A 17,868-nucleotide genomic window follows, 5' to 3' on the forward strand; every position below is an offset into this window, starting at 1 on the left:
GCTTGGGTGCACCTGGGGTGGAAGTCTCTGTCCCTTGCGTACCATTTGGTAACCCTGTCATGGCCTATGCTACCAGTTATATTCGGTATCTTCTAAGGAGCAGCAGTTGGTGAAAGTAAACTTGTTTTTCAATGCCCTGTTCACGTCGTATAGTTTCCAATTGTTCACCTTCCTTAGCGACTCAGCAGCAAACAAGTGACTGGGGCTACGGGTCAACCCTGTGATGTGGTCAGAGCTTAAAGAGTGAGTGATGTCACATTCAGTACTCTGGCGATGGTGAATTGACACAAGTTATTGCAGAGGGCACTCGCCTAAACCGTGGTCAAGCACTTTTCCTTCTGAGGGTGTCAGTAGCCCACATCTAGGTGCTTGTGGCCTGAAGTGGCATTATAATTGCTTTTATAATTCATTCGACTACAAAGCATTTATGGCAGACACTTTGACTGATCATTAACTGACAGCCTATTGACAACAAAAAGTTCACTTTTCTATTTGTGTTTCAAACCATGGCCTTCATATAACTGACAACCCATACAAGGTGTATTTGTAGGACATCTATTCCCCTCGAAGTGTCTCTTAGTGCAATAGAGAGAAAACAGATGTTGTATTGGGTATCTGACTGTCTTTTCTGTGTTCCAGTGAATCCTACATTTGAGCCTCATTAGCCCCATTGTGAGCTGCACTACTAGCCTGGCATATTCTTTATACCCTCTTTCTTGATATTTAATTTGTGTCCTTAAAATTTTCAAGTGAAATGACTTCAACTAAGACATGGTTGGTGGTTGTTTCCAGAAATGAGTGTTAAAGTTTCTGCTGATTGCTGCTCCTGATGAAGCACGATAAAACCTTGACTGCTGTTCCGACACATATAATCGGTGTTTAAAGCTTTGAAAAATGTTTTTAAGAATTAGTGAATATAAAACAAGAGTATACATCATCAGTCTCTTTCGGATGTGTGGCTTTTGATGTTTTAAGTTTACTCTGGAAAGCTCACCACTGGAATTGCAATCTTTTCTGTATTTTTTCTAGTGATGTTGGCAACAGCAAAACCTTCCCGTTCAAAACGATCCGCTCGCTCTGCTAGAAGTTCGGGTAGTGCCTTTGCTAGGAGGAGAAAACGACAGCCAGATGTGCCTAGTCAGTCAGCAGTCGCCATGGTGATAGTATACAGATCCCTGGGCCAGCTGTTACCAGAGCACTACGATCCTGACCGAAGGAGTTTGAGGTATGGCGTGTTGCTTTGTTAATTCCCAAGGTTTTCAGTACCCTGTCTAATAACTAACATACATTAAATTGACAACGTCTGATGGGTATTCTCATATTAAAAATAACATTGTTTGCAGTAAAAACCATTTATTCATTTTTTCATATTAACTTTTTCTACAATCTTAAGCACCACCGTTCTGCTGTTTCTAAACACGTAAATAACATATGTTGGTATTCTCTATATTATGGTACTCCATGTTCCAACCTTGGAAGGAGAAAAGGCATGTCTGCCTTGCTTGGATTTTAAACTCTTGGCCTCCAGAACTCTGTTTTTGTCAGCAGTGAGCATTTAGCTCACTGAGCCGTACTGCTGGTGTCCTCGTGGAAGGATTGCTCCATAAATATTACCTTTGTGAATGTAATATTCGTCTATATAGTCAAGTACTGTCCTTTACGGTCAGATATGGACATTTGAAAGTTCTTTATGACAGATTCAATAAATACAGCACTACATCTCAGTGGAGAAGGGTTGGGGGTTTCTCAACGAACCCAGTTATATGTGGAGCTATTCCTGGTGCAAAATATATAGTCAGGTTGATGGTGTTTTGGGTTGAGGTTGACAAGGGGTTTAAGAGTGTTATAGTGCAGAGGGCCCAATACACTGAGGGTGGAGCCGGTTTGTTATTTTTGAACATATAGATTCTTAACGATGACAGATTTCATTTGTCTGATGATTTTCCACTATGGGGACTTTTTCTTCAGGTAGTGTGAGCCATTTTCCAGAATCTTAGTGCATATTGAACCTGCTTCCACCTTTTGCTTTGTGGATTTGGCTCCCATTTTCAGAGCGCACATGCCTTATCCCTTTAGGACTGTGCAGGGTTGGTACCTTACCAGTAGATAAGAGTACAGCATGATCAAATACATAAAATCTTAAATTATGTGTGTATTAAACAAAACTTGTGATCAACGGTTTTATGATGTCACAGCAATTTGCATTTGACCGATAATTGGACATACGTGGAGAAGAGATTAAATGAAGCCAGATGTGATAATAGCTAAATTTTATTTAGCTATGTCATACTTTTCATAAAGCCTTGGGTCCGTGGTGTTAATTCTCTCAATTTTAGAACTCATAATATCTAGAATAATTTACTCATAATATAGGTTTTTGCTTATTTTTGTCTTTGCTCTTACTGTCCTTAGACTACCGAATCGACCCATTATTAACACTCCCATTGTGAGCACCACGATTCACAATGAAGGAGAACAAATGCCAAGTCAACTGGAAAAGCCAATTACTTTGGAATACGGAATGTTGGAAACAGAGGAGAGGACTAAGCCAGTGTGTGTCTTCTGGAACCACTCCATCGCGTAAGTTATATCATATGAAATGTATTGTGGAAAGTCGTAGTTTTGTCGAGCAACTCCCTGAGAAGTTGGAATATCAGTGGTGTTGATCATACAGGCAGTAGATTGTAGACTTGTCGAATGGAACAGTGTGCAATAGATCCTTCTGTCCTGTACCTTCCAGAATCAGGCATCTATGCTATATTAAATTAATTAATACACCATTAACTGGAAGATTGAAGCTTTGTAATGATGAGTTTGCAAGCAGTTCACCCAGGAGATAACTTCTCTATTATGGCGTGGTTCACAATGCCATAGTTACAAAAAAAAAAATTAAGAATGTATTCCCACAGATCCACTGCTCTGGTCTGTTTGTGCGGGGGGAGGGGGGATTTGTAACTTTTTAAGAATTCATCAAGAAGCATTACAATCAATTTTTATTCTACAAAGGGAAAGTATTTCACTGCAGAGAAAACATTTTCCCTAGATCTCCATCAAAAATAGTCCTATTCTTGATCCAATTTCCCCCTGAAAAGATATTTGCTCAGGCCTTTGACAGGAGCAAATGTGTGTGTGTTTTCAAGATGAGGAAAAAAAATACCAGTGTGTGCATGCTCGTGAACTTAGGTTTGTGGGTGTCCTCTTTCTTAAGCATGATGACCCACCAACATGCCCACAATCCCACCCCTACAATGCGAGTTTGTGAATGTGAGAATCCTGTGACTCTGGAAACGTTTCCACATTTGTAAGTGAATGTAGGAGCTTAAAATCCCGATAATCTTCAGTGAATCAAGGCTTGTTTTTTTTGCACCACTTAGATTCTGGGCCTTAGTCCTTAATCATATGGCATAGCATTCAGGACTACTATTTTGGGATTTTTCATGAATTTGTCAAGTGTATAATTTTGTATTTACACTATGGTGGCCATATGAGTAAATGGACTGCTAGGTGCTAAGATAACAATAAGGTATGGAGAGAAATTACTGCTTTCTCTCCACTTGTTATACTACTATGGTCAATGCCCAACACTTAAATACAATTCATGAGCTGAATCGTTCTTTGAGAACAAAATGTTATTCAGCTGAATGACAAGGCAGATGTCTGACAAAAAACCCAAAGCACAGGTAGTTCTACCCGCGTCCAGCAATGACAATTTACAGAACAGTTCATTTCGGAGGAAGGGCAAACAGATGTGCATTCATTATATATCTCTATATAACTACTTCCTGGTACATTGATAACATTTGTTAATCAGTGCACTCTTCCCACTGCAGATGCAACCTTGAGAAGCTTTTGCAAATGCCAACACCTCATATCTCACCCCCTGGTCTTCCCATACCATCTGGAGCACAGCTCTGCAAAGCATCATTAATTATTAGTCACTGAACGTTGAGTGTGTATTAGTGCTGTAGTAACGCGCTTAATGACTAGGGCAAGATGAAATCTGTTTAGTGTTTGCGTTTAAAGCCTAGGCACCTACACTTTTGCATAGCTCAACTACTGCTACTTCTTTTGTTGGCTGCTTATATGAAGTGCGTTATCCACCATTGTGCCCAAATGTATCTCTGCGTTTCTCCAACTGATCCATACGTTGCTCATGTGTCCGACCCACAGCACACAATTTCACATTAAATTTAATATCACACCCTTTGTATAAGTCCAGCATTCCACTCTTGTCGGATCTTTTTGGAGTTTTGGTCTCATCTTGGCTGGGTTCATCAAAGGCTAAAGTTTATTCCATCCTTTGTTATATTTTTACAACAAGATGCATGTTTGTGCATAGACTGGTACAAGGCATGAATACCGTAGATATTTTTAAGCAGTCTCATTGGTTTGTTATTTACATTTTAGCAATAAATGCAGTCACGTGAGCACCTGTAAGACTAACACTATCTCGAAAATTGTGCTCATCAGAGGATGGGGAAAGTAAAGGACTTTGAATAAGGGATCATGTGAAACTGTTTTGTCAGAACTCATGAATAATTGTATGGAAGTCTATATTACCTGATGGGATTCTGAAATAGTCATCTCAGACGCACTTGTCTTTCTTTCTTCAACAGGATCGGAGGAACAGGGGGGTGGTCTTCGAAAGGATGCGAGCTTGTGTCTCGAAACGAGACTCACATAACCTGCCAGTGCAACCACATGACCAGTTTTGCTGTGCTGATGGACATCTCAAAGCGAGAGGTTAGTTATCAGTGGGAAATAATGCACTCTGATGCTTCTGACCATATCTGTAGCAAGGCCCTGATCTGCACAAAAGATAGCAGGAATATTTTTGAAAAGCACTTTGGTATATTTTTCATATGGTGCAGGTTAGCAGACTTGTGAGTTTTCCCTTCGACCCCCTCCAATTTCAGGGCATGTCACTAAAATATTACGGAAGTCCATCATGGGGTGGGTCCTAAAGGCAAGGGGTTCCGAAAGGAGATGGCTTACACAGATTTGGCCCTTCGCCCAAGCATGAAAGTAGGCTTTTAGATTATTGGGTTTCATGATCGAATCATTAGTAAAGAATTTTCTTCTCCCATGGACCTCTCCATTAATAGCTAGTTTTATTTTATTCTTTGGTGACTTTGGTACTCCTTAGATTGCAATATCTGTCCAACAATGCAAGAATGCTGTGAACTCAGATTACGTTAGTTTACATTGCTGTGATTGGCCTCACCCTGAGAGCCCTTGCCAAGTGAATCAGAAAAAAGATTCTCAAATTGTAAGTGTGTGATGCAAAAAAAGAATACCTGGGTGATTTCTGATAGGACCTCGACATATTTAAAACAGCTAACTGAAAGTACAGTGGTTGAAATGGCAAACATGCAAGATTTGACTCTGAATGAAAAGATAAACCAACATATGTGCGTGTACTGCTTGCCAGTTTATCTGCAGTTTAGGCTCGCAAATGTACTACAAAGCTTAGAAAGCACATTAATTTACACATATAAATTACTTAAAATCCTCACCATTATATTGTGTTCATCTGTGACCACAGCCAAACTGAAATTCAGTAGCAAAAGTGCCCTTCAAGTGAGCCATTTATACTTTTTAGGTCTCGCACCTGCGAACGGATCGCAAAGCGATCGTCGCTGCGAGACTCTATTGCAATCAGTTCTGCAAGGAAGACAGGTGACAAGATATGTGCACGTGCGTAAATTGATTAGGGCGCGCACGTGTTTTCCATCTCCTGTCTCCCATGGCTCCTTGTAAGCAGACACACACACACACACGCACGCACACACACACACACATAGAGAACCCCCCTCACCCCCTCCGCCGCGCGCGCACACACACACACACACACACACACACACACACACACACCTACCCACACACACACACACACACAGAATCCCCCGCCACTGCGCACACACACACCCTTGCCCAGCTGGCGGCTGCATCGCTCACCACCACCTCCTCAATGCGCCGCAAAGACACAGTGTTCAGGCTCCAGTCCATTAGCAGCAGCCGGGGGTCAAAGAGCAGCTTGTCGTCCGGCATCATGGCAGAAGGGAGCGGCTACGTGTCCAGCCCCGGTCGCCGATACCAGCCCGGCAGGAGCGCGAGCCTCTGACGTGGCATGGTGGGTACGGGCTCCTGGCGCGCGACGTGTGTCCGATGGGAAACCAGCGCAACCGCAGGGTGAAATAGCTTGAAAACAAGCCGTGCCCCTAGCGTGACAGAGAGAGGGGCAGGAGCCAACCGATGTGCACACTAAAGCAGTATTTCAGGTAAAGACTGTCGATTGAAAGCATTGAACCTCGACCGAGCGACAGTCTGTTAATAGGATCTGCAACAGCATAATGCTGCCTTTCTTATCTTAAATGTTCTTCACTGTCAACAATATGCAGTAACTTAGTGGTAGTTTTGCTTTGAAGACTGTATTCTCCAAGTTTCAACAAGAATTATATTTGATCATACACTTGGGTGGCCACGTTTCAGTCGTTACGTTACAGGATGCACTGACGTGCGCGTGGAGACACTTTTCACACTTGGAGATATCGGAAGATGTGTTTTTGAGGAGCGGGGTGACTTTGAGTCATTGAGCGCATTTTCTGGGCATATTGACTAGGCACAAGGGGCATTCACTACTGGCTCGGACAGTGCAGTTTGCCGAGCCGGCTTCCCACTGTCAGAGGCATCATTGAAGTTTCTCGCCGCTCCAGGTTCGGGGGTGGTGTAGAAGTTGGGGCTGTGCTGAGGCCAGTGGCTATATGTGGGGTTCTTCCTGGCTCAGTGCCTGCTGGTTTATAATCGGGATGCACTTTAGAACCTTAATTTTATTACACTGCGACACGATAGGATCGCTACGATGTGAATGCACACTAGCTACTGTAAACCGTATTCCAGTGACAATATGTGACAATACTTTCATACATAGAATAGTGCAAGGCCGTGAAGATTCATGGGGGATCAAGGACCCTCTATCTCCGTGATTTGTCAGTTTTTCTAAAGCCTAATTATTGTAACGTTGTTTTTCTAGTGTTCCATGTAAGTAAAGGAGGTACCCAGTTAACTTTAGATGAAGTGAAGGTTTGATGGGTAAAAGGTCTGAAACATCTCATGTTACTGTGCGGTCCATAAACTCCACGGGCTTGCAACTCTTGTTTACATTTAATGTCTGTTCTTGTGGTGACTTGAAGTTCCTGTGTTGTTTTATTTCATAGCACTAGCACCTTCTTTTAGCAGGATGTTGTGAATCAGTAAGTATCTATCGTTCCTAACTGATTGTTTAGATCTATAGTGGATTGGAGAGGTAAAGTTTAAAATTGAGTTGTTATTATCCAGGAATGCCAAGTCATCTGTCTGTAGTCCATATTTATTTCTCTTTTTTCTTCTTTTGATGCAAGACAAGTCCCTCTACTAACAGTATTTAAATGTGTGTATTAACTGGATGATTACAATATTATGTAAATGTATTTTGAAGCCTTGGGAGACACAATAGTTAACAGTTTGACAGACTTTCATGCTAAGGTTGTGTTTGGAGCATCAATGAGTTTAGATAAGGAGAAACAACAACTGTAGTAAAATGTGCTTGAAGTGTTCACACAGTAATCTTCTTAGAACACAGCATTTAATGCATTTTGGGGGAGTATTTATTCCTTTACTCCGACTGTAACTGTGTATTTGGAAGTGGGATTGCTTGCATATAGATACAAACTGTAATGTGCTGCCACTCTTCTCCCCTATGCATCATATCACAGCTATCATTCACACTAGTTTGACAATAGTAAATGTCCATGTCCAGCCACAATTCTTTTCTAAATGTTTGCATGTGCGTTGGGCTTTGATGTAAAGGGCAAATACTACTATGAGTTTTAGCCAAGGGCTATGTGAGAATTCGGGTTGATTTAGAGAACTAGAGTCTTACAGCTTTGCTTCTGGGCTGGCTGGTGGCCGGAGTGGCTGCCCCATCATTTACTCTGGATTCAGTTTACTGTTAGTTGGACAGGACTGAGAGTGGAGTGGGTGTCCGCCCATTGTGATAAAGGAGGGTCCATGCCTCTATTAACCTTCTTGCTTCATCTTTGGAGCTGAGATATAACTGACTGGAAAGGTAGCTTCGGGGGCAGGGTCCATAAGTACTTGAGTTGGGTATGTAGAGGATACATTTTGAAAAGTTTTATGTATATTTGGACGAACAAGGACCTGCAGATAGCCTTGAATCCAATTCGAAAAGTACTCCAACCCATCAGCCATTTCAGTATTGCAGATGTACGGATCCATGTTACAGACACAATCTTACAACCCCACACACACAAACCCACACACACACAACCCCCCACACACACACAACCCCCCCACACACACACAACCCCACACACACACACACAACCCCACACACAACCCCACACACACACAACCCCACACACACAACCCCACACACACACAAACCCACACACAACCCCACACACACACACACAACCACACACAACCCCCCCCACACACACACACAACCACACACACACAACCACACACACAACCACACACACACAACCACACACACCCACAAGCACACACACAACCCCCCCACACACACACAACCCCCCCACACACACAACCCCCCCACACACACAACCCCCCCACACACACAACCCCCCCACACACACAACCCCCCCACACACACAACCCCCCCACACACACAACCCCCGACACACACACAACCCCCGACACACACACACACCCCACACACACCCCACACACAACACCCACACACACAACACCCACACACACAACCCCCACACACACAACCCCCACACACAACCCCTCACGCCACACAATTACACTCTACTAAATACAACATACATTCCTCATAATACCACTCAGTGCCACATAATTATATGCTACATATTTAAACTGTGCTCAACGCAACATACAGTCCCAATACCACTCAGTGCCACATAATTACACGCCACATAATTACACTGCACTCAATGCAACATACACTCCAAATACCACTCAGTGCCACATAGTTACACGCCACATAATTACACTGCACTCAATGCAACATACACTCCAAACAATACCACTCAGTGCCACATAATTACACGCCACACAATTACACTATACTGAATACAACATACACTCCACACAATACCACTCAATGCCACATAATTATATGCTACATATTTGCACTGTGCTCAACGCAACATACACTCTAAATACCACTCAGTGCCACATAATTACACGCCAGATAATTGCTCTGCACTCATTGCAACATACACTCCAAATACCACTCAGTGCCACATAGTTACACGCCACATAATTGCACTCTATCTATCGCATCACCACAGCATCACTCAACACCACAACACCACAACAGCATCACTCAGGGGCACCACAGCATCACTATGCTCTACCACAGCATCACTGAACGCCACAGCATCACTCGTCGCAACCACAACATCACTCAGCGCCACCACAGCATCAATCTGTGCAACCATTCAGCAACAACTGGTTCAAATATGTTCTCTCAATGTTTCAAGCTTTATTACAAATGTCACAAAAAGATGTTAATATTTAACTTCTGTTCTTGAATTTTCGTCACAATAAAATACACTGAACATAATCTTCACAAAAGTTATTTACAAAAGTTTAAGCTTTTGCCATTATAAGTTACAAAAACTTTTATTTAAGTATTAATTATTAAAAAAATTAAAAGCCATTGTTATTTGTAATATCAATACATCTAAGTCACATAAATATAACACATATTGCATTACAAATGCTATAGGTGTCCCATTTGCAAAAGTTAAAACTATTGGCATTGTAAATGACAAAGCTATTAATTTCGCTATTTTCAAAACCAACACATAAATAATAAATTTGTCATTTACAATACAAATAGCTCAAACTTTCCTAATGCGAGACCTATTGCATTGCAAATGCTTGTTCACATGATGAGCTTGTCCATTGAAAGGTCATTTGCAAAGTTCCATCAATATGTATGGTTTCTGCTTCTAAGCAATGATTCACTGGCATTCTTAACCTGTTAGTCGAACATGCAGAAACGTAGGGCATAGTTCACAAACATAACTTACACTTTTGAGTAAGTTTACTACGTTTTGCTAATTCACAAATTCAAAGTGTAAGGTACATTTTTTTTTTTTAAATAGCAAGTTAATAGCAAGTTCAACACCGCACATGGCCAATGGCTGGTACTGCAACACCCGCCCGTTGAAATTAATAGAGGGATTTAAAATAAAACCTCAAAGGCAATAATGCTAAATTAAATTAACTTATTTAAAATAGGTATAAATATAAAATATTACTATTTAATGTTAAAAATATATAACGAAACTACAAACGTATTCTTTTATTATAAAATATTTAAACCTATTTCTTTTAAAAATGAGTATAACAATATTTTTTATTAAAATATAACTGAATTAATTCTATTCAACACTGTTAGCAAACATTTATGCATATTGTTTTCCTTTATGCGGGAGGTTATTTTTTATTTAAAATTCAGAAACATTTAATTATATTTCTATTAATTAAATAGTTATTTCAAAATTAAGTTAATAATGCTGCGTTATTTGTATTTTGTTTTACATTTAAAATAAATATATAACATTTATTTGGATGTATGACATTACAACGCATGCTTTTACCACGCATGCCTTTACAATGCTGTTTTTACACCGCATGCTTTTACAACGCATAGTGTTTTGGGGCGCTGGATAGTGAATAGTTTCACTATTCCAACTCCAGTCCCCGTGGATAGTAGGGAAGGTGTTGGATAGTAAATTAAACCTATTCCCTATCCTAGAGCGCCCCCCAGCGCAATGCGTTGTAATGGTTTGCGTTGTAAAAGTTGCATCGTAAAGGCACTGCGTGGTAAAAGTTGCGTTGTAAAGGATGTTTCCCCATTTATTTACCATAAAATAATTTTTTATATTTTCAATTAAAATAGATTTTGAATTTTCCCTATACCTTACCACAGGCAGACTCCACATTCAGGGCGGAGATATCTTCATGGTAAAGAATAGGAAAAAAAGATTTAACTCAAAAAAAGTATGAATAACAGAACTGGCAGAAAAAAAAGCCCACGCCACGTTTACAAAGGTGGTAAATACTAATACTACACTAATATTAAAGGCAGTTGTATTGGTTGTATATTATTATTGAAAGTGACCCACGAGTAAAAAACTTTAGAGCAGCGGCTGCTGGACATTGTCTGCAGCTGTGTAATTCTGTGCTATGTTGTGCTTGTGTTTCTAGCGTGGTATTTTCAAGTAAAGCATCATGGGTGCTTTGGTTACTTCATCCAGGCACTTGTGATTACCAGAAAGGCCAGCATTCAGCACTGCACTTGATGGGATGCACTTCGGTTGGTTAACCCTTTTGTTGAACAAGTCTCAGCCTGGTACCCTGTTTGCATTCTGCTGTTAATTTCATGAGGTTGGCGATTGCCCTTCAAGGTGCAAAGACTATGTCCACCTTCACTTGGCTGTTATTTCACTCCTCAGATTTGATACAAGATCTCTTTTCTTCACATGCAACACAATTATAAGGAGTGCCAGCTTCCTAATATATGTACGAAGTTGGATATCTTTGCATCACTGAATCTGCCCTTCCTTTTGCCTCTAATATCCTCCAGCCTTTCTCAGGATCTCGGGGTCTAGGTGAGAGTAGAGGTGTCTATCCGTTCAACCATGCCATCTGTGTTGCCAGAACTCTCCAACTCATGAGCCTTTGTTTTAAGGCGTTTGAGGTGCTGAAAAGGTGTGGAAAGGTTTGCACTGGCATGCACTGCAGTGCTGCTGTTCTTGTGATTAACACTGAATTGACCCTAACTAATGGCCACTTTGTTTTCCTGCTTTTACTCCTGATTCTAAATGAGGCCCTGAGTTCGGTGGCAGCTGAAAAGTTGATTTGGAATCAATAGTTGGTTTAAATCATGTGGTGCTACCTAGATCACCAGATTATCCAGGGATTTGTTGGTGTGCTGCTTTATTTTCCCTCCTCAATTATGAGTGATTTTGTTCCTAGAGGGGACCAGTATGCTTGCTTACTCATCTGATGAACGAATTCGGGGCACGTTGTTCCTCCTGGTATTTTCTTTTATTCGTAGTTACTATATTTCAATTTTGTAATTGTATAACTTATATTGCTTTGACCCTGTTAGTGGGGAAAAAAATGTTACCTTGACCTGGTAGAACACTCTTGGATCAGAGCAGTTTTTTGACAGCAAACACCAGCCAGAATGAACAGTTTACTCCTTTAACCCGTGCATGCGTGCGTCGGCCAGCGGCCATCGCGAGCACTACCTCGGTAGTGCCGCGCACATCCGTTGGCCGGCGCGGCCCGCCTAATAGAACGCCCGCACAGCGGCATATTTTGCGCCGCGTTTAACGGGTTAAGCAAAACTGCCCTGTTTAGTGTTCAGCTCGGGGTGCAGCCAGGTTTAGAATACAAAAGGCACAATGGAAAAACTAGATTGTCAATTTGAGCCCAGTACCTGCCATGTCATAAATAGGGTGGGTCTACTCCAATCTACTCACTGTCGTTAGAATGCCAGTACACCCCAAGTAAAACATATGTAAAAGAGGACCAGCCCAAGTCGAGTAAAGTGCATCTCAAGTTGTGTATCAATGACTAACAGTAAATTACAGTCCTGGGCTTTCATTTTTAACCTGGGTCCATATTACAGATAGTACAAACAGGGAAAGTGTGCCCTATGCGCAAAAGGTTATATTGTGCCCTATTATGATGAATGCACAACCCTCAGGGTAGTTTCAGATTTTTGCTGCCCTGGGGACAGTTGCATTCAAATAACACATTGAGCGACTGCTTCAAGGCCTCTGTGGCAACCCACTACCACTTCAAAAGGGGGATTAGAGATCCTCTTGCAGGCAGATGAAGTGAGTGATTGCACCGCCTGCGGGTGGATATCTGGAGGGACCATGGAAACCCCCATTCTCCTCTCAGGAGGGCTGCTCTCAGTGGGTGCATTAACAGTGCTCCACCTTTTTGTGGCACTTTTTAGTACGTCCCATTCAAATGAAGGAACCTCCTCTCACGGTAGCGATGGTGCTATCAATATTACAGAAGGGGGTGCCCAGGCATCTGTGGCCTCTTCCGTAGTACCAAAGATCTCCAGGGGTGCATAAAGCAGGCACACACGCCTGTTGAGTCTCTTGAGCACTTTCTGGATTAGGGCTCATGATTAGTAACAGAAACGTCCAGATTTGGAAACATGATAGCCTGCATGTGGGTCAGAATTTATATTTTTATATGCATGATGTTAGACCTGGCACCATTGGCGTGGGTCTCCCTTCCATTTTCGCTGTTGCCCCATGTGTTTTTGCTGGTGGGCACTGTGCCACTGCTGTCCAGTGCCACAGTGCAAGTGCTCCCTACTGTAAATTGATGAATTGATTAGTGGTTCCATGACTGGATGTTTGGTTTACTTGTCAGACCCTAGTACAGTGCACTGAGTGTGCCCAGGGCGTGTAAATCCAAATGCTGCTAGTGGGCTTGCAGCGCTGGTTGTGCCACCCACAGAAGCGGCCTTGTAAAACGTGTCTGAGGTCTGCCATTGCAGAGCCTTCATGTAGTCTGGTACTGTCATGCTGACTGGGCAAGTGCACCCACTTGCCAGTCCCTAAACCTTCCCTTTTCTTCATTTTAGTCACCCCTATGGTAGGCCCACGGGCAGGGAGCATTGTAAGTATAAGGTAGGACAAGCCCTGATGTGTGTGGCATGTTCTAATAGTGAATTACAGTCATTTTTGTTTTTCACTATTTCAAGGCTACCTGTTCTCCATAGGCCAGAAGGGGCTGTTATAATTATTACACTTTATAATCCTAACCGACTCCGAGAACATGGTAGAAATTCGAGTTTAGTATGCCTGGACTCAGAATAATAAAATACATCTTTTAGTGAAGTTTATTTTAATATTCTGTGTTTGCAAATACCCCTTTTAGAAAGTAGGTATTTGCTTGCCTAACCATTTAAGCCTGCCTCTGCGAGGTTGTGTATTCCTTTGTATGGTTTTGTGAGTGACAGGGTTGGGGGATTCTAAGAGACAGGCTGGGGCAGCCCGGTGGTGAATAGGGAGATCTGCATCTAGATGGGAGGGAGGAGTTGCACCTGGGACCTGAATAGGGCTGGGCCTTCCCTCTACAATGCTGGCTCCACCCCCTGTGGTGCGTCTAATGTCTCTGCCCTGCACACTGAAAGAAGAGAGGGAAGACTGTCAACAAAGTGCTCCAGGACTGTACTTGCCTTCCACAATGTTGGCTCCACCTCCTGTGGGACGTCTGATGTGCCTGCCCTGCACTGTGAAGGGGAAGGAGAAGTCTGGTAAACAGAGTGCTTCAGAACTGGCTTGGACTGGGCACAGGCCCCTCTCCCCTCAGAGAACAAAGGATTTGGGGGTATAAGTATTGGGACCCTGATCCCATGAAATTAGATCACTTCTGGACTTACAAGACAAAACCTCTGCGGAGGTGAGGAACCTGAAGAAACTGAGGAGAGACTATTCCTAAACTGAAGTGCTGCTTGGGGGATTAACCTGCAGTGGTTGCCTGACTGCCAAAGAGAGGAGAAAGAACTTTGTGAACTTTACTTTCAACTTGTGAAAATATCTCCAAGGGCTTGGAAGAGAGCTTGCCCCCTGACCGAAGTCTCAGGACCAGTAGACTTCACCAGCCTTTGTGAATTGCTGCTGGAAACGCTGTTTCAGTGGCTACAGAGGCAGGGAGCTGTGACCGACTCACACGACCGGCCCAGTGTCCTGTAGGCACCGCATCAAGCAACGTCCGCCTCGAACAACACAAGCTCTGAGCTCACTGACTCCATCCTGACGCCGTCACCGAGCCGTTGCTTGCACCGCGACTGGTGGACACCGCGATGTGCAACGCCTCGCTACACCGACTCGTACTGGTCTGACCGACGCGGTCACTGCTGCTGACTTCGAGTCCTGTGAATGCACTGGAGTTGGGCACCGCTTCTCATGCTTTGCGACGCACCGCCCGACTCGCACCGCTTTCCGGACTGATCGACGCCAGCTCCCGAACTCCGGCTGTCGCCGCACCGCAAGCTGCAAGCACCGCATCAAAGCACCGTCTCGCCCTGCAACGCACGCCTTGGATCCACTGACTCTCTCAACGGGCCACTGTCTGCACTGCATCGAGGGACAACGCGTCCTGCAACGCTTCCTTTCTGCACCGCGACGAACACCGGAACCGGCTCGCACATGTTTGCCGGCCGCCTCAAGTTAAAGGTACTGTGTCTGAGTCTGTCGACATTTGAGTGGACCCGCACCTACGCGGTCCGCTGGATTTGCTAGACTATGTGTTATTTCAACAACTCTGTAGCCAGACCGGGCTACCGACTCGCACAGAACCTTGAACTAAGCCTTTTAACCAGAACTCTTCAAATCTTATAGTACTGTGGATTATTTTTGTCGTTTATTGGTCTTGTGGTAACACTATATATAATATATACTTATTTTTAATATAAAACCTTGTGTGGTGTCCATTTGTAGTGTTTTCACTGGGTTGCTGTATGTGGTCACAAATGCTTAACTTAGAATGCCTCTGAGATAAAGCCTTGCTGCTTGTGCCAAGTTACCAAGGGGGTGAGCAGGGGTTATTTTAGGACTGTAATCCTTTTATCCTGACTAGAGGAGAGGGTCCCTATTTGTCACAAGTACCTACCTGTGCCAACTAGAGACTCCCAATTATAACACATGAGTAAATGTCCAGAGTGTTGTTGGATAGAAATGTCCTCATGATGACCTGCACAATACCCTCGCAACATTTTATTAACAATATTAACTTCAGGCAATAGTATGCAGATATACAGATGGCTAAGAACACTTTTAAGCTACTGTGACGTCAAACCAAATTTCTTAATAATGTCATAGTATTAAAATTCAAAGGCAATGCAACCTTAAACTTTCAAAAGTCATAGGTATATCTGTTTGCCCAGTTTCTACTGGATGATTGAACGTAGAAAAGAAGAAGGCTACAGATGATTGGTTGAGACCTTGTTATCTGAGTGATTACAGGACAAAACAGTGCTGTGCCTTTGTGAGATTCTTCCACACAGAAGTGTATTTCACATAATAAACAAAACATTTCTGGATTGTAGTCTCGTTGTGATTATATTGGGTGTGATGTTTCAAAATATAAAGTGACAGTGTCAAGTTATGATTTGATATACATCGTATAGGTAAACTCAGTTTAACAATTATGTGGTAGCATTCAGTACTGTTTTTCCAATGAACATGCTATCAGTTAGGGCTACGATCAAAGGCTATGGTAAACAGCTTAGATTTCAAGGTAGTTCTAAAATGATTGAGAAAACATTTGGAACAAATATATTCCTAAAGGAGGAGGAATCTTCACAGAATGTAAATACAGATTTTAATGAAGATTTTTCAACCTATTATTGTTCCTTGAAAAGTCTATTGTAACCCAAGGAAATAGAAACATTTGACCTCTTCATTAAAAAAGTTGGCAATGAAAAAATGATATCTTGTACTTTTGTGAGATTTACTAAAACAAATAGACGAATGTCAGTGGAATAATGTTGTATATATGTTTGTGACATTTTTCGTTTGATGGTTTGTTAATTCAAAATGCCCTTCTTATTCAAATAAGTATGGTTGTTTCAAAACCAGAAATGGGCAGATCTTAATATCTTTTCAAATTGTCTTTGCAGAACGGTGAGGTGCTTCCGCTGAAGATTGTGACATACACCACTGTGTCCATCTCACTGGTGGCACTGTTTGTGACCTTCGTCTTGCTTGTTGTGATCCGAGCTATGCGTTCCAACTTGCACAATATCCACAAAAACCTGGTGGCTGCGCTATTCCTCTCAGAATTGGTCTTTCTCATTGGAATCAACCAGACTGAGAACCCGGTAAGAATCTTAACCCAATCGTCACCCCATCCCTCACCGTATCCTCCCGAGATGTGTGCAAGGATAGTGCGGCATAAACTCAGTTGTGTTTAATTTCAAAAACTATAACTCACTTGCTCAAAATATCCATTGGAAGACCGCTAAATAATCGCACATGTAATTTCTTGTGGTTGGCTGCCGATGACTATAGTTCTCACTATGTTACCAGCTGTGTCAAACACTGTGTATCAGAAGACTACATTTTAATTTCCTGCTTCAAACAAGACCATTGAGCGCCATGGATGCTTTTATAAAAGTTTGTTGAATTTATCGGTATGGAAAATAATATGTAGAATAATACTGAGACCACAAAACATCAAAAGTATTGTGTTTATTATGTACAATTCGCAGGCCCTTTGTTTTACACTGGCACTCAAAACAACCAGTGCTTGGATTTGAAATGTGTCGATTTTGGTTACAAATGTTTCTAACGTGAATGATCTAAATTTCCTATAATCCGGTTTAAATCCCTTAAATGTTAGCCCACAACATGCTCTACTTTCCATCCTGGCCCTGTGTCTAGCGAGAAACAAAACGTAGACACGTGTTTTAATGCACATGCTTCCAGCCATGTGACGCAGGGGCAGGGTGAGCACAGAGTTCCCGATAAGGACAGCAGACTTGACCTCAAACCTTCTGCCACGGAGTAATGGTGTCAAGAGGCAGAAGCCTGCATGCTTCCAGCTTCTGGGAGGCGCGAGCAGATTGCAGACGCTGCAGCAGGTTGTATAGTAAATGTTTGCAGAATGTATTAGTCCATTTTTGACCTCCAGACCTGCAGAGGGAGGCCTTCTGCGAAGTTCTGCACGGATGAACCTGTGAAGCAGGTACATACTGGAGCCAGCTTTATTCATTGGTGTCTGGCCCCCTGCCTGGTCTTAAGGAGTGCCTTTAAACTA

At 42.5% G+C, this 17,868-nt stretch overlaps 1 protein-coding gene across 3 annotated transcripts in view; it reads left to right on the forward strand.

Annotated features, from left to right (window-relative positions):
- The window catches only part of CELSR1 (cadherin EGF LAG seven-pass G-type receptor 1), a 543,153-nt gene that overhangs the window by 471,243 nt on the left and 54,042 nt on the right, over nt 1–17,868 (forward strand). For all 3 annotated transcript variants that reach the window (XM_078679766.1, XM_078679759.1, XM_078679776.1), the window contains exons 21-24: nt 1,030–1,225; nt 2,413–2,580; nt 4,617–4,743; nt 16,730–16,930. In XM_078679766.1, the coding sequence (XP_078535892.1) occupies nt 1,030–1,225; nt 2,413–2,580; nt 4,617–4,743; nt 16,730–16,930 (692 nt within the window). The remainder of the gene's footprint in view (nt 1–1,029; nt 1,226–2,412; nt 2,581–4,616; nt 4,744–16,729; nt 16,931–17,868) is intronic.

This window comes from Lissotriton helveticus, chromosome 1_1 (genome assembly GCF_964261635.1).
Source record: "Lissotriton helveticus chromosome 1_1, aLisHel1.1, whole genome shotgun sequence".
NCBI lineage: Eukaryota > Metazoa > Chordata > Amphibia > Caudata > Salamandridae > Lissotriton > Lissotriton helveticus.